The sequence below is a fragment of the Heptranchias perlo genome, chromosome 4, assembly GCF_035084215.1.
Source record: "Heptranchias perlo isolate sHepPer1 chromosome 4, sHepPer1.hap1, whole genome shotgun sequence".
NCBI classification, from domain to species: domain Eukaryota; kingdom Metazoa; phylum Chordata; class Chondrichthyes; order Hexanchiformes; family Hexanchidae; genus Heptranchias; species Heptranchias perlo.
This window is the reverse complement of record NC_090328.1, coordinates 82,322,952-82,342,949: the sequence shown is the minus strand read 5'-3', so window position 1 is coordinate 82,342,949 and position 19,998 is coordinate 82,322,952. Positions and strand designations below refer to the sequence as shown.

The 19,998-nt window shown below is 40.0% G+C and overlaps 1 protein-coding gene across 4 annotated transcripts in view; it reads left to right on the top strand.

Annotated features, from left to right (window-relative positions):
* Window positions 1-9,622: 9,622 nt before the first annotated feature.
* The window catches only part of auh (AU RNA binding protein/enoyl-CoA hydratase), a 248,056-nt gene continuing 237,680 nt past the window's right edge, over window positions 9,623-19,998 (top strand). For all 4 annotated transcript variants that reach the window (XM_067983244.1, XM_067983243.1, XM_067983241.1 and 1 more), the window contains exons 1-3: window positions 9,623-9,878; window positions 15,262-15,329; window positions 16,899-16,986. In XM_067983244.1, the coding sequence (XP_067839345.1) occupies window positions 9,650-9,878; window positions 15,262-15,329; window positions 16,899-16,986 (385 nt within the window). In that variant the 5' untranslated portion in view covers window positions 9,623-9,649. The remainder of the gene's footprint in view (window positions 9,879-15,261; window positions 15,330-16,898; window positions 16,987-19,998) is intronic.

Here is a 19,998-nt window from a genome sequence, read left to right as displayed (position 1 = left end):
ATGGCGTAGTTTCTCCGCTCCGGGGAAGTACTGGACGACGAAGGGTACTCTGTTGGTTGCGTCCCGTGTTAGTCTTCTGAGGAGGTCTATGCGATTTTTCGTTGTGGCCCGTCGGAACTGTCGATCGATGAGTCGAGCGTCATATCCTGTTCTTACCAGGGCATCTTTCAGAGTCTGTAGGTGTCCATCCCGTTCCTCCTCGTCTGAGCAGACCCTGTGTATTCGCAGGGCCTGTCCATAGGGGATGGCCTCTTTGACGTGGTTAGGGTGGAAGCTGGAAAAGTGGAGCATTGTGAGATTGTCCGTGGGCTTGCGGTAGAGTGAGGTGCTGAGGTGCCCATCTTTGATGGAGATTCGTGTGTCCAAGAAAGAAACTGATTCTGAGGAGTAGTCCATGGTGAGCTTGATGGTGGGATGGAACTTGTTGATGTTATCGTGTAGTCTCTTTAGTGATTCTTCGCCGTGGGTCCATAGAAAGAAAATGTCGTCGATGTATCTGGTGTATAGTGTTGGTTGGCGGTCCTGTGCAGTGAAGAAGTCCTGCTCGAACTTGTGCATGAAAATGTTGGCGTATTGGGGTGCAAATTTGGTCCCCATGGCTGTTCCGTGTGTTTGGGTAAAGAACTGGTTATCGAAGGTGAAGACATTGTGATCCAGGATGAAGCGGATGAGTTGTAGGATGGCGTCTGGAGATTGGCTGTTGTTGGTGTTGAGTATTGATGCTGTCGCAGCGATGCCGTCATCGTGGGGGATACTGGTGTAGAGTGCCGAGACGTCCATCGTGGTGAGAAGTGTTCCTGGTTCAACTGGTCCGTGGGTACTGAGTTTTTGTAGGAAGTCTGTAGTGTCGCGACAGAAGCTGGGGGTTCCCTGTACGATAGTGTGTGGCTTGCAGATAATAGTGCTCACAAGGTCTTGCTGCTCTCATCCTTCTTAGTGATAAGAGCTTGCAGGGATGGGAAGTGCTGTTGAGTTGCTGCAGTACATACTGCAGCTACAGTGCACTGGGGGTCAAAATTCAGTTCAGTGGCAGGGGCACCGATCAATGGACTGCCTTGTCCTGAATGTTTACAAGCTTCTTGTGTGTTGTTGTGTCTTCACCCTTCCAGGTGAGTGATCAATATTCTATCACAATCCTGCTTTGAGCCTTGTAGTTAATGGAGAGGCTTTGAAGGGATAACGGTTGAGCTACTCATTGCAGAGCACCCAGCCTCTGCCTTGATCTTGTAGCTATGGTGTTGATATGGCTAGTCCAGTTAAACCTCTGATGAATGGTGACCCCGCCAGATGTTGATGGTGGGGTAACTCATTGATGGTGGTGCCATTGAAGGCAATGGGAAGGTGATTAGGCCTTTTCTTATTGGAGATAGTGAATGCCTGACACTTATGTGGTTCAAATGTTACCTGATACTTGTCAGTCCAAGCCTGGATATTGTCCAGGTGCTGCTGTAGGATGGTATGGGCTGTTTCATTATGAGAGGAGTTGTGAATGGAGTTGAACACTATAAAATTGTCAGTCAACAGCCCCAGTCCTGACCTTATGATAGAGGGGAGGTCATTGATGAAGGAGCTGAAGATGATTGGACTGAGGATGCAGCCCTGAAGAACTCCTGCAGCAATGTCCTAGGCAACAATGATTGGCCTCGAACAACAACCACCTTCCTGTGTTTCAGGTAAGATTCCAGCCACTTGAGAGTTTTCCCTTTGATCCCCATTGACCACAGTTTTTCTTGGGCTCCTTGGTGCCATACTTAGTCAAATGCTGCCTTGATTTCTAGGGCAGGTACTCTTGCCTTTCTGTAGCATTCAATTCAAGGCTATGAAAACGTGTACAGTTGAGTAATTTTGGCAGAACCTGAACTGTGTGTTGGAGAGCAGGTTATTGGTGACTAGATGGCACTTGATGGCACTATTGAAGACTTATTCCATCATTTTACTGATGATTGGGAGGAGGTTGATAAAATAATTGGACAGGTTAGAGTTGTCCTGCTTTTTGTGAATGGGACATATTCCACATTCAGGTAGATGTCAGTGTCATAGTTGCACTGTAATAGTTTAGGTAGGTGACATGTTCTGGTATGCAGGTCTTCAACACTACAGCTTAGCTGTGGACAGTGCAGTCAGCCACTAATGTCATCTAAAATCACCTGTAGTGGGACATTGGTATCTATAATGATGGGGACTTTGGGAGGAGGCTGAATGGGATCGTCCATTTGGTACTTTTGGTTTGAGATGCTTGCAAACATTGCAGACTTGTCTCTTGTGGGGTCCACTATACTTGAGGATGGAAATATTCTTGGTGTTTTCTCATCCTGTTAGTTGCTTGATTATCTACCGTTACTCTCATTTGGTTGTGGTAAGGCTACAAATCTCTGCTCTGATCTGTTGGCTGTGGGGCTTCTTAGCTATGTCTATAGCTTGCTGCTTTTGGCATCTAGGTATCGTTGTGTTGTAGTTTCACTAAGTTGATGCCTCATTTAAAAGTAGTCCGGTGCTGTCTTTGGTACGCCTTTCTACACCCCCCATTGAACCAGGGTTGGTCTCCTGGCTTGACGGTGATTGAGAAGTGAGGGATGTGCCAAGACATGAGGTTACAGATTGTAGTAGTATACAGTTCTGCTACTGATGACGGCCCAGAGCAACCTCGTGGATCCCCAGTTTGAGTCGCTAGATCTGCCTTTACTCTGTCCCACATAGCACAGCGGTGACACACTACACAATGAGGGATATCCTCACTGTGAAGATGAGACTTTGCTATTGTAGAACAACGTGTTTGTGATAGATGGGCTGGTGAGGATGAGTAGGTTACTCCCTCCTGTTAGTTTCTTCTCTACCTGATGCAGGCCCAGTCTGGCAGTGGTGTCCTTCAGTAATCAGCCAGCTTGGTCAGTGGTGGTACTATCCAGCAACTCTTCATAGTGGACATTGAAGTCACCCACCCAGAGTACATTCTGTGCCTTTGCTTTCCTCAATGTCTCCTTCAAATGGTGTTCAATATGAAGGAGTACTGATTTGTCAATTGAGGGATTTTGGCTGAGGGGATATGAGAAGGGAATGGATGAGCAAGATGCAAGACAAAAGCCAGTAATTTCCACTGGGCTTCTCTTGCTTCACCACCCTACGTTTGGCAGAAACCCCACTTACGTGTGTAAAGGGGTTTCCGCTGAACTTCCACCAAAGTTAGGGTGACAGAGCAGGAGAAGTCCTGAAGAAATTCCTGGTGAAGGGGATTAGAGGAGGAAATGTAGGGGTGAGTGGGACGAGACATAACAGAGCAGTGAGAGATAAGGGAGGATACATAGCTTGAAAGGGAAGTGCGAAGGTGAAGTGATTGAGTACATAATGGGAATAAAGATGGGAAGATGAAGATGTCCTGGGCAAGGGACTGTGGGAAGGGGAAGTGGTGGGCAATATTGCTGGGTCCCAAGGCCTGAAGTGGGCAATATCCCTGAGTCCCAAGGCCTGAAGAGACTCTGAAGTGAAGCAGAGTGTGTTGACTTCCTTCAGGGAGTCTCATTCAGCTTCCTTCTGGTGTTTGACTGCATCTGCAGCATTGATGCAAAGCCAAGATGCTTCCCACTGATGCTACAGTTGTAGTGTGAATACACCTTTGGAGCCTCGTCATGTTAGATCTCCTGCACAAAGAGACATGCATGGATTGTATGTCTGATGCGTCCCTTTTTATGGGCTATTATACAGGATAGTTGTAAACCATTTTCTTTCTGCTCTTTGATGCTAATAAGCACTAAAATGCACATCAAAGATTTGATATCAGATGGATAGTTTCTCAGGTTACTACTAAGTGTTTAGATATGCACTAGGAATGGCTATAAGATGCAGGAAGAATGCTATCCCGGGTCTCCCAATAATAGTTGGGCTGGAAAGAGATCCATTGGATACATCATAAAAGTGACTTGTTAGATGTGACAGGACAAGGCTTCATGAGCTGCTTTACAGCCTGCAGCATGATAAATATCACCTCCTAGGGAGATGCATTTAGTAATATTTTCATAACAGGTTTTATGACTTTAGTACTTTACATCCAATGTAATGTACTAAATTTACTTGTGGGGAATCCAAAACTAGGGGCCATAAATATAAGGTAGTCACTAATAAATTCAATAGGGAATTCAGGAGAAACTTCTGCTGAGTGGTGACAATGTGGAACTCGCTACTACATGCAGTGGTTGAGGTGATTAGTATAGATACATTTAAGGGGAGGCTAGACAAGTACATGAGGGAGAAAGGAACAGAAGGAGATGTTGATATTGATGAGATAAAGTAAATAGAGTGGGAAGAGTGTGGAGCATAAACAGCAGCTCAGACCGGTTGGGCTGAATGGCCTGCTTCTATCCTCTAAACACTATGTAATTCTATGTAAATTTGCCCTCCTCAAAATGACATTTCTTCTTAGTGATGTTCCAAAAGTAACATCTAAAAATTGAGCATGCACCAAATAGCTGATTGTAGAGACCTAAATACCCTGAAGTTGCTAATAAATAGAGGAATTCAATATTAATCAGTAAATACAGAAGGAAGATCTGGGGATCTACCGAAATATACCACAAAGCACAGTTGTGTCCATTGCATATCTGATGAGTACTGCTTCATAATGAGTTAAAATATCTGGTATTATTCTAAATATATGTTTTTCACTGTTTTTACACATGGTGTGGTTGTGCGTGTTTCCATTGAAGGAGTGTATAATGAGTAATTTGTTTTCAGCGATCATTACTGGGCAAAGGGGGGAAGGAATTCCTGAAATGTGTACAGGAGAACTTTCTTGATCAGTGTTTTCAGCCCAACGAGGCAGGAAACTGTGCTGGATCTAGTTCTGGGGAATGAAATGGGGCAAGTGGAGTATGTTTCAGTGGGGGAACATTTGGGGTCAGTGATCATAATACATCAGGTTTAGAATAGCTCTGGTAAAAGACAAGGAACAATCAAACGTAAAAATACTTAACTGGAGGAGGACTAATTTCAGTGAGTTAAAAAGGGATCTTCCCCAGGTGGATTGAAATCAAAAATTGGTAGGTAAAACAGTAATTGAACATTGGGAGAAGAGCATACAAAGCTAGACCTCCATGGATGACTAAGAATATAGAGATTAAAATGAAACAGAAAAAGGAGGCTTGTGATAAATATAAGATTCATAATATAGTAGAGAACCCAAGCTGAATACAGAAAGTACAGAGGAGATCTAAAAAAGGAAATGAGGGGCAAAGAGAGAGTATGAGAATAGATTAGCAGCTAACATAAAAAGGAACCCAAAAGTCTTTTCTAAACCTATAAATAGTAAAAGGGCAGTCAAAGGAAGGGTGGGGCCAATTAGGGACAAAAAAGATCTTCTTGTGGCGGGAGAGGGTATGACTAAGATAATAAATGAATACTTCACATTCGTCTTCACTAGAGAAGAGGCTGCTGCCAATGTAGCAGTAAAGGAGGAGGTAGTAGCGATATTGGATAGGACAAAAACAGATAAAGAGGAGGTACTTAAATGGTGGGCAGTACTCAAAGTAGAAAAGTCACCTGCTCCGGATGGGATGCATCCTAGGTTACTGAGGGAAGTAAGGGTGGAAATTGCGGAGGCTCTGTCCACAATCTTCCAATCCTCCTTAGATATGGGAGTGGTGCCAGAGGACTGGAGGATTGCAAATGTCACACCCCTATTCAAAAAAATAGAGAGGGATAAACCCCGGCAATTACAGGCCAGTCAATCTAATGTCGGTGGTGGGGAAACTTTGAAACAATAATCAGGGACAAAATTAATTGGCACTTGGAAAACTATGGGTTAACAAATGAATTTCAGCAAGGATTTGATAAAGGAAAATCGTGTTTGACTAACTTGATTGAGTTCTTTGAAGTAACGGAGATGGTTGATGAAGGTTATGCGGTTGATGTTGTGTATATTTACTTTCAAAAGGCATTTGATAAAGCACCACATAATAGACTTGTTAGCAAAATTAAAACCCATGGGATTAAAGGGACAGTAGCAGTGTGGATACAAAATTGTCTAAGGGACAGAAAGCATAGAACAGTGGTGAACGGTTGTTTTTCAGACAGGAGGGAAGTATACAGTGGTGTTCCCTAGTGGTCAGTATTAGGACCACTGCTCTTTTTGATATATATTAATGACCTGGACTTGGGTTTAGAGGGTATAATTTCAAAGTTTGCAGATGACACGAAACTCAGAAATGTAGTAAACAATGTGGAGGATAGTAACAGACTTCAGGAGGACATAGACAGACTGGTGAAATGGGCAGACACATGGCAGATGAAATTTAACGCAGAGAAGTGTGAAGTGATACATTTTGGTAGGAAGAATGAGGAGAGGCAATAGAAACAAAATAGTACAATTTTAAAGGGGGGTGCAGGAACAGAGAGACCTGGGGGTGTAGGTGCACAAATCTTTGAAGGTGGCAGGACAAGTTGAGAAGGCCATTAAAAAGCATATGGGAACCTTGGCTTTATAAATAGAGGCATAGGGTACAAAAGCAAGGAAGTTATGCTAAATCTTTATAAAACACTGGTTAGGCCTCAGCTGCAGTATTGTGTTCAATTCTGGGCACCACATTTTAGGAAGGATGTCAAGGCCTTAGAGAGGGTGCAGAAGAGATTTACTGGAATAGTATGAGGAATGAGGTACTTTAGTTATGTGGAGAGACTGGAGAAGCTGGGGTTGTTCTCCTTAGAGCAGAGAAGGTTAAGAGGAGATTTGTTAGAGGTGTTCAAAATCATGAACGGTTTCGACAGAATATATAAGGAGAAACTGTTTCCAGTGCCAGAAGCATCGGTAACCGGAGGACACAGATTTAAGATGATTGGCAAAAGAACCAGAGGCGACATAAGGAACATTTTTTAGGCAGAAAGTTGTTATGATCTGGAATGCACTGCCTGAAAGGGCGGTGGAAACAGATTCAATAGTAACTTTCGAAAGGGAATTAGATAAATACGTGAAAATTTACAGAGCTTTGGGGAAAGTGCATGGGAGTGGGACTAATTGGATAGCTCTTTCAAAGAGCTGGCACAGACAAGGTGGGTCAAAGGTCCTCCTTTTGTGCTGCACCATACTATGATTACAGCTTAGATCACTTCAAAGGATAAGCAGTTTCGTAACAAAACCAAAGCTTCACAACGTCGCTAGGTTATTTTAATAGTAAAAGAAATGATTCCATTAAGGTATATAATATGAATTATAAATCAAACACAAAATTCCTGTTAGGAACATAGGAACAGGAGTAGGCCATTTAGCCCCTCGAGCCTGTTCCGCCATTCAATGAGATCATGGCTGATCTGTGACCTATCTCCATATACCCGCCTTAGCCCCATATCTCTTAATACCTTTGGTTAACAAAAATCTATCAACCTCAGATTTAAAATTAACAATTGAGCTCGCATCAACTGCCATTTGCAGAAGAGAGTTCCAAACTTCTACCACCCTTTGCGTGTACAAGTGTTTCCTAACTTCACTCCAGAAAGTCCTGGCTCTAATTTTTAGGCTATGTCCCCTAGTCCTAGACTCCCCAACCAGCGGAAATAGTTTCTCTTTATTTACCCTATCAGTTCCCCTAAATATCTTGAAAACCTCAATCAAATCACCCCTTAATCTTCTGAATTCCAGGGAATACAACCCTAGTTTGTGTAATCTCTCCTTGTAATTTAACCCTTGGGGTCCAGGTATCATTCTAGTAAATCTACGCTGCACTCCCTCCAAGGCCAATATATCCTTCCTAAGGTGCAGTGCCCAGAACTGAACACAGTACTCCAGGACTTTGTACAGCTGTAGCATAACTTCTATCCCTCTGTATTCTATTCCTCTAGATATAAAAGTGAGCATTCCATTAGCCATTTTCTGTACCTGACCATGATATTCTAATAATCTATGTACAGGGACCCCTAAGTTTCCTTGGACCTCCACTGTTTCGAGTGTTTCACCATTTAGAAGGTACTCTGATCTATCCTTTTTAGGTCCAAAGAGGATGACCTCCCACTTGCCTACATTGAAATCCATTTGCCACAGTTTTGCCTGTTTACTTAATCTATTAATATCTCTCTGTAATTTTATGCTTCCATCTACACTACTTACAATGCTGCCTATCTTTGTGTCATCGGCAAACTTGGATATGTGGCTCTCTATCACGTCATCTAAGTCGTTAATAAATACAGTGAATAGTTGAGGCCCCAACACAGATCCCTGTGGGACATCACTAGTCACATCCTGCCAATTTGAGTACCTGCCCATTATCCTTATTCTCTGTCTCCTGTCGCTCAGCCAATTTCCTAACCAGGTCAATAATTTGTCCTCAATTCCATGATCTTCAACTTTAGCTAACAATGTCTTATGAAGGACTTTATCGAATGCCTTCCGGAAGTCCACATAAACAATATCCATAGACATTCCCCTGTCGACTACTTTAGTCACCTCTTCCAAAAATTCATTCAGGTTCTTCAGGCATGACCTACCCTTTACAAATCCATGCTGGCTCTCTGATCAGCTGAAAATTTTCAAGGTGTTCAGTGACTCTATCCTTAATTAAAGACCCTAGTAATTTCCCAACAACCGATGTTAGGCTAACTGGTCTATAATTCCCTGGTTTCCCTCTCTCATCTTTCTTAAATAGCGGAGTGACGTGCAATTTTCCAATCTAAACGAACGGTTCCTGAATTAAGAGAACTTTGGAAGATTATAGTTAGGGTATCTGCAATGTTATCACCTACTGCCTTTAAAAAACCAGGGATTGAAACCATCTGGTCCTGGGGATTTGTCACTCTTTAGTCCCATTATTGTCTTCATTACTGTTAATTTGCTTACATTAATTATGGTGAGTCCCCATCCCTGATTCAAAATTAGTTCCCTTGGGGTGTCCGGCATGCTATCCTCTTCCTCTACTGTAAATACTGATGTGGAGATGCCGGTGATGGACTGGGGTTGACAATTGTAAACAATTTTACAACACCAAGTTATAGTCCAACAATTTTATTTGAAATTCACAAGCTTTTGGAGGCTTCCTCCTTCCTCAGGTGAATGTTGTGGAAATACTGAAGCAAAGTAATTATTTAACATGTCCGCCATTTCCTTATTTTCATTTACAATATCACCATTATCAGTTTTTAAGGGGACCACATTGCCCTTGACCACCCTCTTTTTCCTAATATAACGGTAAACATTTTTTGTGTTGTATAATGTAATGTAACGTATCATTGACATGAGACGAATAAAATGTAAAGTGGCAATAGAGAGTAGGGATAATAGGCAGGTCCTCAAATTGGCAGGATGTGACTGGTGATATCCCACGGGGATCTGTGTTGGGGCCTCAACTGTTCACTGTATTTATTAACGACTTAGATGATGGGGTAGAGAGCCACATATCCAAGTTTGCTGATGACACAGATAGGCAGTAAACGTACCAGTAAATTATGAAACAATTTGTATGTATATTATAACAATTATGAAACAAATAAAAACAATTCTCGTGGTGTAATATTGTGTGTGTGGATGCTAACAGGACCGATTTCCCATTCTATTCTCTCAGTGTTGTGCTGCACCAATCCCACATCTCACCCGCCCTTCTCTCTGGGCCAGACGGTGCGCTGGGGATTATGGGAGATTGTGGCGACGCACCGAGGTCAGAGTTGACGGCCGGTTACTATGGCGGCGCTGACATTTGTTTCTAGGCCGCGTTTCCTGCGCCGGGCAGTCGGAGTTCTGTTTCGTCCCTGCGCGGCGCTTCGCTACTTGGGAACCGAGCAAGGGTCCGCTGCATTTAAGAGCCGGACCGTAAAACTTGGGGCGCCGCCTGGTGCGAAATGTTACAGCGGCAGCGTCTCGGGGCCCGGGGCAGAACTGCAGGTGCATTACCTGGAGGCGGAGTCGGCAGGTAACACCGGGGGGGTGGAGGTGGATATTTGGGGTGTGTCAGCACTGTGTCTCGGCAGGAGTGACATTAATGTTCAAAAGGATTTGTTATCATTCTCACAGTGAGATAGATCAAAAACCAGGGCTGTAAGTGTGTGCAGGCTTCACAACAACTTTTTTCTGTCTGCGGGGAAGGTTTTTCACCGTTTCTTCTTCGTTGGTTCAGTCTAATTTTTCTCATTTCTAATTGGTTATTTTCTACTTTTATTATTCACCAATCTTTAATTGAGTAAACCTTTTCTCCCAAATTTAAATTTTCTTTCCACACGCGTCCTACCCAAAAAATTAAGTCTACTTTAGTTGGAGCAAAAGGTACAGCCACCTTACTCACCCCTACTATGTATGCCCTTAAAATAAGATTTTCGAAATAGGAGGACCATGGAAGTAATTGAATTTAAAAAAAATAAAAACCATTTAAAAATGAGGTAAATCATGAATTCTCCAACTTTTTTTGTTTACATTAGCTGTTCAAATATGCACATCCTATATTGGAGTGCCTTTGAAGATGAATCTTGCTTTCGTCATTTTCCCCATCACAGTCAGTTCCTTTTATTGGAAGAAATTATAGGGCTAGTGATTTTTTTTTTGTCTAGAAAGATTTCAAATAAGCACAGCTACTGGAGATAATCTAGTTGCTATATTGAAAAGATTGCTTATAGTATGTTACATATTTGACCAAATAAATATTAAATAATGTCACATCAAAGTAGAATTTTTCTATTTTAAAATAACAACTTATATTTGTATAGGGCATTTAAAGTGTTATAAATGGTTACAGCAGTTATCTTTTACTTGTTTGTACTAAAAGTTAAGAACAACAATTACTCATGTAAACAGGTAGCAATTACTGGAATGAGTATTCAAAATATGTCTCCAAACCTAAATAGTACAAACAACCCAAATGTTCTAGCAATAGGTTCTGCTTAAATACACTGTCCAGTACCCACTACCCTTCCAATGCCCATTGCTCAGCACCCAACTATTGACATCTCCAACTGCCCACTGCCAATCTTCCACATGCTTCACTCAACTTTCCAGTACTGATTCCCCTCAGTAGTCCCATATTCACTACCTTCTCCCAATACCAATTGCTCTTCCCCTTATTCCCAACCCCAAATATTAATTGGTTCTAGCCACCAACCTGAATTCTCACCACCCCATGCCCCTATTCCAAGTGCTCACTATTCCAGTAATCCCAAATACTCTTTATCTCTTTGACCACTTACTGCCTTTCCCAGATCTTTGTGACTCACTGCATTATCCTATGTACCTACTAACTCTCAAACTCTTGCTACTCTCCTCTCCTAGTTACCCTTAGAGTCCACCTCAACAAATGCTCACTTTCCCAGCTGCCCTCATTGCTTCCACACTTCCTCTTAAATTTTTAGAAACTATCACCTTTCTCCCATATAACATATTGGTTCACTTATTGTGAGTAATGCCATAATAGATCCACTTTCTTATAAAATATGGTGTCCCCTGTGCAGTGCTACTGGAGATCAACTAGTCCACTTCCACCAAAGTAATTCGTAAAGACCTTCCATCTGTGTGGTACAGTTTATGCAGCCTCCAATTTATGTGGGTGGGTCCTTACTACTGTCTGTTGTGTCAAATGCCAACTCAGTTTAATGTTCTCTCCAAACCTGAGGATGTCCTCATGGATCTGATGGAGAGCATTGATCATATCAGTCATTGGCACTAGACCAGAGATTTTTGTCCGTGGTTAGCAACAGACTTCAGTCAGTTTGAGTAACTGTGCACCTTTGTCTATAAAAGGAATTCATTGTTCGTTCTTCATCTTCCTAATAGCTTTCCAAGCACTTCATCATTTAGCTATGTAGCAGCTCTTGATTGCTCTGAAGAGGCTGCAAGTAGTGCTTTAAAGGGCTTGTGCTTTAATCTAACAGCTCTCCTCTTTTAGTTACTGTAACAGGACTCTGGTTAGCGGTTGCGCAGCTAGCAGGCTCTAGCTTCAATTTTTTTTATGATTTCAGTTGTCGAGGCAAAGAAATCATTATCTGCATCATATTCTGTTGAGTCTGGCTTATTGGCAGTTACACAGACCAGGCCCCAGGCTTTGTGGTCACCAGTATCCATCCTGGCTGATCACCTTGGCCCAATTGCTCACAGCAATTCTGACATGGCAGTGATCCTCAATCTCAAGGCCAGCATCTTGCCCAAGACAGCTGAGGGCTGGCCTCTTGATGAAGAAGATAACTAGCCAGTCATCTGAGGTTTCCCAGTGACATTGAAAAATGCAATTGGATGGCAGAGTGTGCCAAACTATTAACTATTAACTACAGAATTATTGATTGCATACCTCTCTGAATTCTATTCCACATAATTGGTGAACCTAGAAAAAGAAGCAGAGAGTACCACTGGGGGAACTGCTTGCACCACCTATGAAAATCCAGGCTTGACGCATGCCACCCATGAAGAGCAATGATAGTTGCAAAACTATTCTGCAAGACCATTCAGAGCGTACCTACAACCTGAAGCATCCTCCATCATTCGCCCTTAGAATGTACACTAATTCCAAAAGTCAAGGCCCAGATTCCTTAATTACCATATTTTCCCAGATAAGGTTGCCTGAGGACATGCTAACATCCACTGCATGTAACCCTTGGTCAGTGATGGGAGCCATGCCTGGAGCCCCATTTGTATTTGGGACCATAGGCCTTCAATTACTTGGTAATCATGGAATGTTAGGCAACGGACATTGACCGTTCCATGCATAACTCAGTTCCTGGGAGAGGGTAAAAAAGGATTTCAGGCTTTTTGCCATCCAAGAGTTGATATTCTAGGTGGAAAAATGCATTTGAGGTTTACCTTTGTATTTCAGTAAGGAGTAATCCCTGAAGGAGGTTGAGAATGTTGGTCAATATGGTACCCAGATAAATGAGCTTTCACTTATGGATAAAGGCCTTGAGTGAAGTAAGCTCAAGACTTTTCCATCGAATGATGGAAATTGTTCTGAGGTTCTCCTCAAGTTGGCTGCTGAAGATATCCACAATCAGATCCCCCACCTTTGACCCAGTTGTAACCAGTGAGGTGAAGCCGAGCACTGCTATCCACACCAGCCTTCTGCTAAGAGCTCAGCAAAAGAATTTTCAAAGTTCAGCCTAGTTACCCCTGTAGAAACAGAGGTTCCAGTGCCTTCACTGACGTATCAACCCTTTCGTTGCCAACTTTCCCCTTTTTCGCAGTTGGGGCTGTAACTTTGGGAGGACATTGATTCGATGTAGCCTCTTTTAACAAAATAAGGCTGGTTGCTAGAGACGAGGCCATTTTAGTTAGCAGTAGCATTATCTGACTTGCCTAACCTTGCATTTACCCCCCATCCCCGGTAGCACAGCCATTACCTTACTTAATTCCACAGTAGGAGTGTACTTGTACCCTTGACTCACTTTCACTAGGTGGGTCCTTGCCTTGTATAGGTGTATATCCGGTGGCTTTTTCATACATTCATAACCCCCTTCTGGGGGTTATGAATGTATTTGAAATGACTTTGAAAAAGTCCTTTTCCAAAACTTTTGCTGATAAGAATCTTAAAGTGGTGAAAGGACTTGGAGAAGCAATGGAAAGGCTTCACCCTAGTACTAAGACCTTTCTTTGAGAGAACCGGAGTTACTATGTGACAGCAGAATGTTGTGTAATTGCGCACTTGTTTGCTACTGATTTTTTTTTTTCCTGCCCTTTCAGCTACAGCATCCCCAAAGGTGGGAAAATCTAGGGATTGCTCCTTGAAACTGGCTTGAATTTTTCCTCATTTGAGGACTTTCTGTGCATTTGATGCTGATCCAGGATGCAGGAATCCTGCTAGTTGCTGGATTTTGTGCAACAATGCTCGCTGACCAGAAATTGGCTGCTATTGAAGATTCTTGAATAATATATTTGAAAAAGATATTACTGTGTTTAAACAGATTTTTAAAAATCTAGGCCAGCATTTGTGTTGTATGAGTGTCAAGATGTTTGGCCTATCATTGCTTCTGTATATTCCAATTAAAACATGAGAGTATTAAAATACAGTCGATTATTTTCTATCCAACTTCCTTCAGAAAATAATTCACTCAAGTACATGTCAGAGGCAGTATTTAGAAACAATAAAGTGTGTGTCTGCTTCTGTGGATTTCTGTTCTTAATAGAGCACTGGAAATAATGGATTACAAAATGTTATTTATCAGTATCTGTAGGATTGAATAGATGTTTGTATTCTAGTTGTTTACTGAGGCCAATCATTTCCATCCCAGTATTCTATTTTCACCAGAGATTATGTACATTTCAGCATGAAGTAAACAAACCAAGATGTGTGGATACTTTCTCTTGTAAATTCGTAGATATTGCTAGGAATTCTAGTATCATGTGGTCTGTTTTCCCTTCATTATAATACTGGCAATATTGACAAAAATTTGTAAATTATTGGCAGCTTCCTTTGTACTCTAAATTGTGACCCCTGCTGCTTAAAACATAGTGTAAAAAAATCCAAAAAGGATAAAATTATCACAACCATTGTTTCACCTCATTAAAATTCCCAATTGAGATACCTATTTTTTAATAACATCTACATTTGTGCACTTAAAATTCATATATTGAGAGCCACTATATAAAATCACTTCTTCTACTTTTCAAAATGTAATAATTATAATTTCATTTTAATTTTGCTAACAGTAATGTTATTTAACCACATTGTGATCAATTCAATAATTATTGGACCAGATATAAATGACCAGCTCAGTGGCTTACTGAAAAGTAAACAACAGAGTGACATCAGGACTGCATGACCCATGAGCCTCAGGATAAATGGTTTGTGTAGTGCTGATATCATGAGATGGCTATTTCCCAGTAAACCACTGGTCATGATTCATTAATTTGTTTCATACAAAATACTAGTGTAGTTGAGATGTTCCAGCTGTGACTTCTAGGGAAAATAGACCACACTTGTAAGATACTCAGTACAGCATTAAATTATAATTTGTTTATTAGATTTATATATTACCATGTTAAAAAGATCAAAACAAAGATTTTCATTTAACATTTTTAAAGCATGATTATTAATACTTCTTTAGTACCCACAGTCTGTAGGAGTTAATTGTACTGTTGACAGCTTATTTTTTCTTGTGATCTGAATAGTTAACTTTGTGAAGTGTATTTGTTGCATGTTGTGTTTAATGCTCAGAGTGCAAACTGTGGCAAAGACTGAGTGCAAAGTTCATACTTCTGTGACTGCGTGCAATAGTTTAATGTATAATATATAGGATTTATTCTAATTTATTTTTGTTTAGAAATTCTGCAACTTTCATTAGAAATTTGTTGAAAGATTATTTCCACTCTGTTTATTTTAACAGGAATTGTTGTATTTGGAATAAATAGACCACAGTCGAAAAATGCAATTAGCAAAAACCTTGTGGAAATGGTAAGCACAATCATGTTCATAAACCTGTATTTTATGGTAGAGGCATTATTAAATAAGTAGAGGCACTATTATATATTTATAAAAATTCATTAGAAAATGGAAAGTGCCAAAGGACAGCTAATGTTATTCCTATATTTAAAAAGGGAGAAAGAGCCAGTCCAGGGAACTATAGACCAGTCAGCTTAACGCCAGTGGTAGGAAAGATAATGGACTTTTACTCAAAGATGTAATAGAAAAATACCTAGAAACCAAAAACATAATAAAGAATAGTCAACACGGATTTCAAAAGGGAAGGTCATGCTTGACCATCCTTATTGAATTCTTTGAAGAAGTAACAGAAAGATTAAACAAGGGTAATGTAGTACATGTAATTTACTTAGATTTTCAAAATGCCTTTGATAAGGTACTACATAGTAGTCTCATAACTAAGGTCAGAGTATGTAGAGTCAGGGGACAAGTAGCAGAATGGATAGCAAGCTAGCTACAAAACAGAAAACAGAGAATTGGGGTTAAAGGAGTTACAGACTGGTGGAAGGTGGGAAGTGGAGTTCCACAAGGATCGGTGCTGGGACCACAGTTGTTCACCATTTACATAAACAATTTGGACTCGGGAATTGGAAATGCAATTTGAGGGGTGTAGTTAATACTGAGGAAGAGTGTGACAAAATACAAGAAGACATTAATAAACTTGCAGAATGGGTGTGCAAATGGCAAATTAATTTCAATATAGATAAGTGAGGTGGTGTATTTTGGTAGGAGGAATTAAGAGGCCACATACTCCTTGGAAACTAACAGTCTAAATGGTTTAGAGGAGCAAAGGGATCTAGGGGTACACATTCACTAATCATTAAAAGTAGCAACACAAGTCAACACGGCCATAAAAATGCAAACAGAGCACTGGGGTTCATTTCTAGAGAATAGAATTGAAAAGCAAGGCAATTATGTTAAATTTGTATAGAACCTTGGTTAGATCACACTTGGAGAACTGCATACAGTTCTGGTCTTCATATTACAAAAAGGATGTAGAGGCACTGGAGAAGGTGTGAAAAAGATTTACAGGGATGATACCAAAACTGAGAGGTTAGAACTATCAGGAAAGATTGAAAAGGCTGGGACTCTATTCTCTAGAAAAGAGAAGGCTGAGGGGTGACCTAATAGAGGTTTTAAATTTAGGAAGGGGTTTGATAGGGTAGACATAGAGAAGATGTCTTCACTTGTCGGGGAGTCTAAAACTAGGAGCCATAAATATAAGATAGTCACTAATAAATCCAATAAAGAATTCAAGAGAAACATCTGTATCCAGAGATTGGTTAGAACGTGCAACTTGCTACCACATGGAGTAGCTGAGGCAAATAGCATAGATGCCTTAAAGGGGAAGCTAGATAAATATGAGGGAGATAGGGTTAGATGAGGTAGGATGGGAGGAAGCTCGTGTGGAGCATAAACACTGGCATAGACCAGTTGGGCTGAATGGCCTGTTTCTGTGCTGTAAATTCTATTTAATTGTATTCTTTTGACATTGTCACTAGGAATTTTTTGACTTGTATTTTAATATTTTCTTTTGTTTAGATGACGGAAGCTATAGAAACAATGAAATGTGATAAAAATGTTCGAACAGTTATACTGCGCAGTGAGGTACCAGGAATATTTTGTGCAGGTTTGTGATCAGCATTAACGTTCAAATAAGTTTGAACAGAATGCCTCCAGGGTAGAACTAACATTTGTTCTGAGCAATAAGTAAGTGATGTATTCAAATTTTTTTAAAGAACTGATATAGCTCAAATACTGTCTAGCTGAAATAGCCATGTAGTTTTATTCAGCAATATTAGAACGTGCCACCTGCTATGTGTACAATCCATAAGTAAGAGCATAAATAATGTCATTTCTATTCATAACGTTTAATTGAATTTCAAAGTATGATTTAAAAATACAAATGTTGGTGATGACGCTTTCAGAATCAGTTCTGCTGTTGGTGGCTCTTTGTTCTTGTGATGTTAAAGTGTGGATAGTCACTCAGATTTATGGAAAAAAATGCTGCAAAACTCTGATGATTGACTTCTTTATTGATGAGGTATTACCAACTCTTAAACAACTGAAAGTAAAACCTGGTTCTTTTCAATTCTTGGAAATTGCATCAGCCACTAGTAGACTCTGATTGTGAATGAAAGCAAAATCAAAAGGTTAACTTGCGAGTAAAGTTCAAAAATTCTGAATAAAATGTCTCATACACACATAGTAAGGTGGCAAAGCTTGCTTCTTAGTGGAAGTTTTAAGCATGTTAGACAAGGTGTTTGGGGTGATTTTTTTTCTGGGTCATCAAGTTGAATTTGCTGAGTATTGAAGACCTGGAGACAAAATAAAATGTTAAAATATCTTTATCACTCCTATTAGCCAAACTGATGATCCCCCAACACTGTAAAAACTAATGCCTCTGAACACTAGACATAGATGACATTAATTAGGAATGGCTAGTTGGAAAGAAAATTATTTCCAGTTTAAAAAAAAATGCATGTATTAAATCACATGGAAATTTGTGAAGGAAGCAGTCGATAAGGAATAATGTATTTTGGTTGAATGGAAGTTGGAACCAGTAGGTACAGGCCAAATAGAGCAAGCAAGAGAGGAAAGGAAAAGTGACCGAATGAGAAAAATAGATGTAATAAGACTAAACCAGTATGGCATAAGAAAGTTAAGTATGCAACCTCAGATGAACAAAGTATTGGTTAGAGACAGAATAGTTAACAGAGAGTTAGTTCTTATTGTGTATCACAACATATGGTAGAAATTGTTCAGTTTTTTCACTTAGCATTGTGGTGCCACGTTACTGTTAAATATCAGGAAGATTGAATAAAGGTGAAATTGTAATGGTGAGAGAGTAACTGCAGTTACTGAATGGATGTTTATTACAATAACCCGAACACAATTTATCTTGGCTCGTCGAGACAAGGCTTAGAGATGATTTGCGCAAAATGTTGCGAAGAGGATTGGTATGTTGGCGGTGAACCTCTTCTCACCCCTCCCTTCAAACACTTGACTAAGAAATTAAAGAGAATTATATTGATTAGAATATGCATGTGTGGGGGTGCAACCCATTATGCCTCTTGAATTTATTTCTGAAATAATTTAGATGTACAGTTTATTAAGAAAAATTGTTTCTATATAGTGGAACTTTCACAGAGATGCCAAGATACTTTTATGTGAATCGGGATTTTTGTGCATTGTATATTTTTAGCCTGCAAAGCTAAAAGATAAAAGAAACAGGGAATGAGTGAAAAGGTCAGACCAGGGTAAGGAATGAAGATAACACAAATGGTCAAGGAATAAATACAGTTATAAAACAGAAGTATAAAAGGACTGTTAAAAATAAAGTCAAAGGAACAACTATATTAAAGATGAATTAAACTGCCTATACAGCAATGTACACAGCGTCCAAAATAAAACTGGGGACTGGAGGCAATAATCTGTAGCTAGGAACCAGATGTAGTAGGAATAACTGAAACGTGGCTGCATAAAAGAACAGGACTAGCAGCTAAATATTGCAGGCTATAACATAATCAAAAAGGATAGGGAAGAAGTAATGGGTGGAGTAGTTTACTAATTAGAGATAACATAATGGCAGTAGAAAAAGGGACATAACTAACAGAAGGATAGAAACAGAATCCATATGGATTGAAGTAAAAGACAAGGGATTGATCATGCTAATAGGGGTATTCTACAGACCACCTAATAGTGGGAAAGAAGGTGGAGGAAGAAATATGTAAGCAAATATGCGAAATGAGTGAAGGACATAGAATAATCATGGGAGATTTTAACTATACCCAAATAAACTGGCAAGAAGAGGTAGGTAAAATGGTACAATGAATGGAGTTTTTACAATGTGTGCAGGACTCCTTTCTTACCCAGTATGTAAAAAGCCCAATGAGAAGAAGCACCGCTGGATCGAATCAGAACAGATAAAAGATGTATAGGGGACCATCTAGGCAATAGCAATCACAACATAATCAGGTTTAAGATAAAGATTAGGAAGGACGTAAATAAGACAAAGACCAAAGTAATAAATTGGCAAAAAGCTGATTTTCAGGGGATGAGAATGGAACTAGGGAAAATAAGCTGGAAAAACTTACTAATAAACAAAGAAGTAGAACAACAGTGGGAAACATTTAAAACGGTGATCAATAGAGACCAAGGGAAATATATCCCACTAAAATGCAAGAATAAATTAGCTAGTAATGATTACACCATGGATGAATAAAGAAATAAGGGTAAAATTGAAACTAAAGAAAAAGGCATACACTAAGTACATAGACAACAAAAGAGAGGATGACAAAATGGAAAACGAAAAGGTTAGGAAAGAAGTTTTTTTTAAAAAAAAAAGCAATGAGGAAAGCAAGGAGAAACTACAAAATTCAATTATCGAGGAATATAAAAAGAAATAGTAAAGTAGTCTACAGACACTTAAATAAAATAAGAAAGATAGGGATAGGGCCACTAAGGGATACACACGGTAAACTCACAGCAAAATGACAGAAATATTAAATAATTACTTGGCCTCAGTATTTACCATGGTAACTAACATGGTGGGCATGACATTAGGAGAAGAGATAAAAAAAAAAGACATTTTAAGATAGAAAGTGGGGCGATAATTGATAAACTAATAGGACCAGTGTCC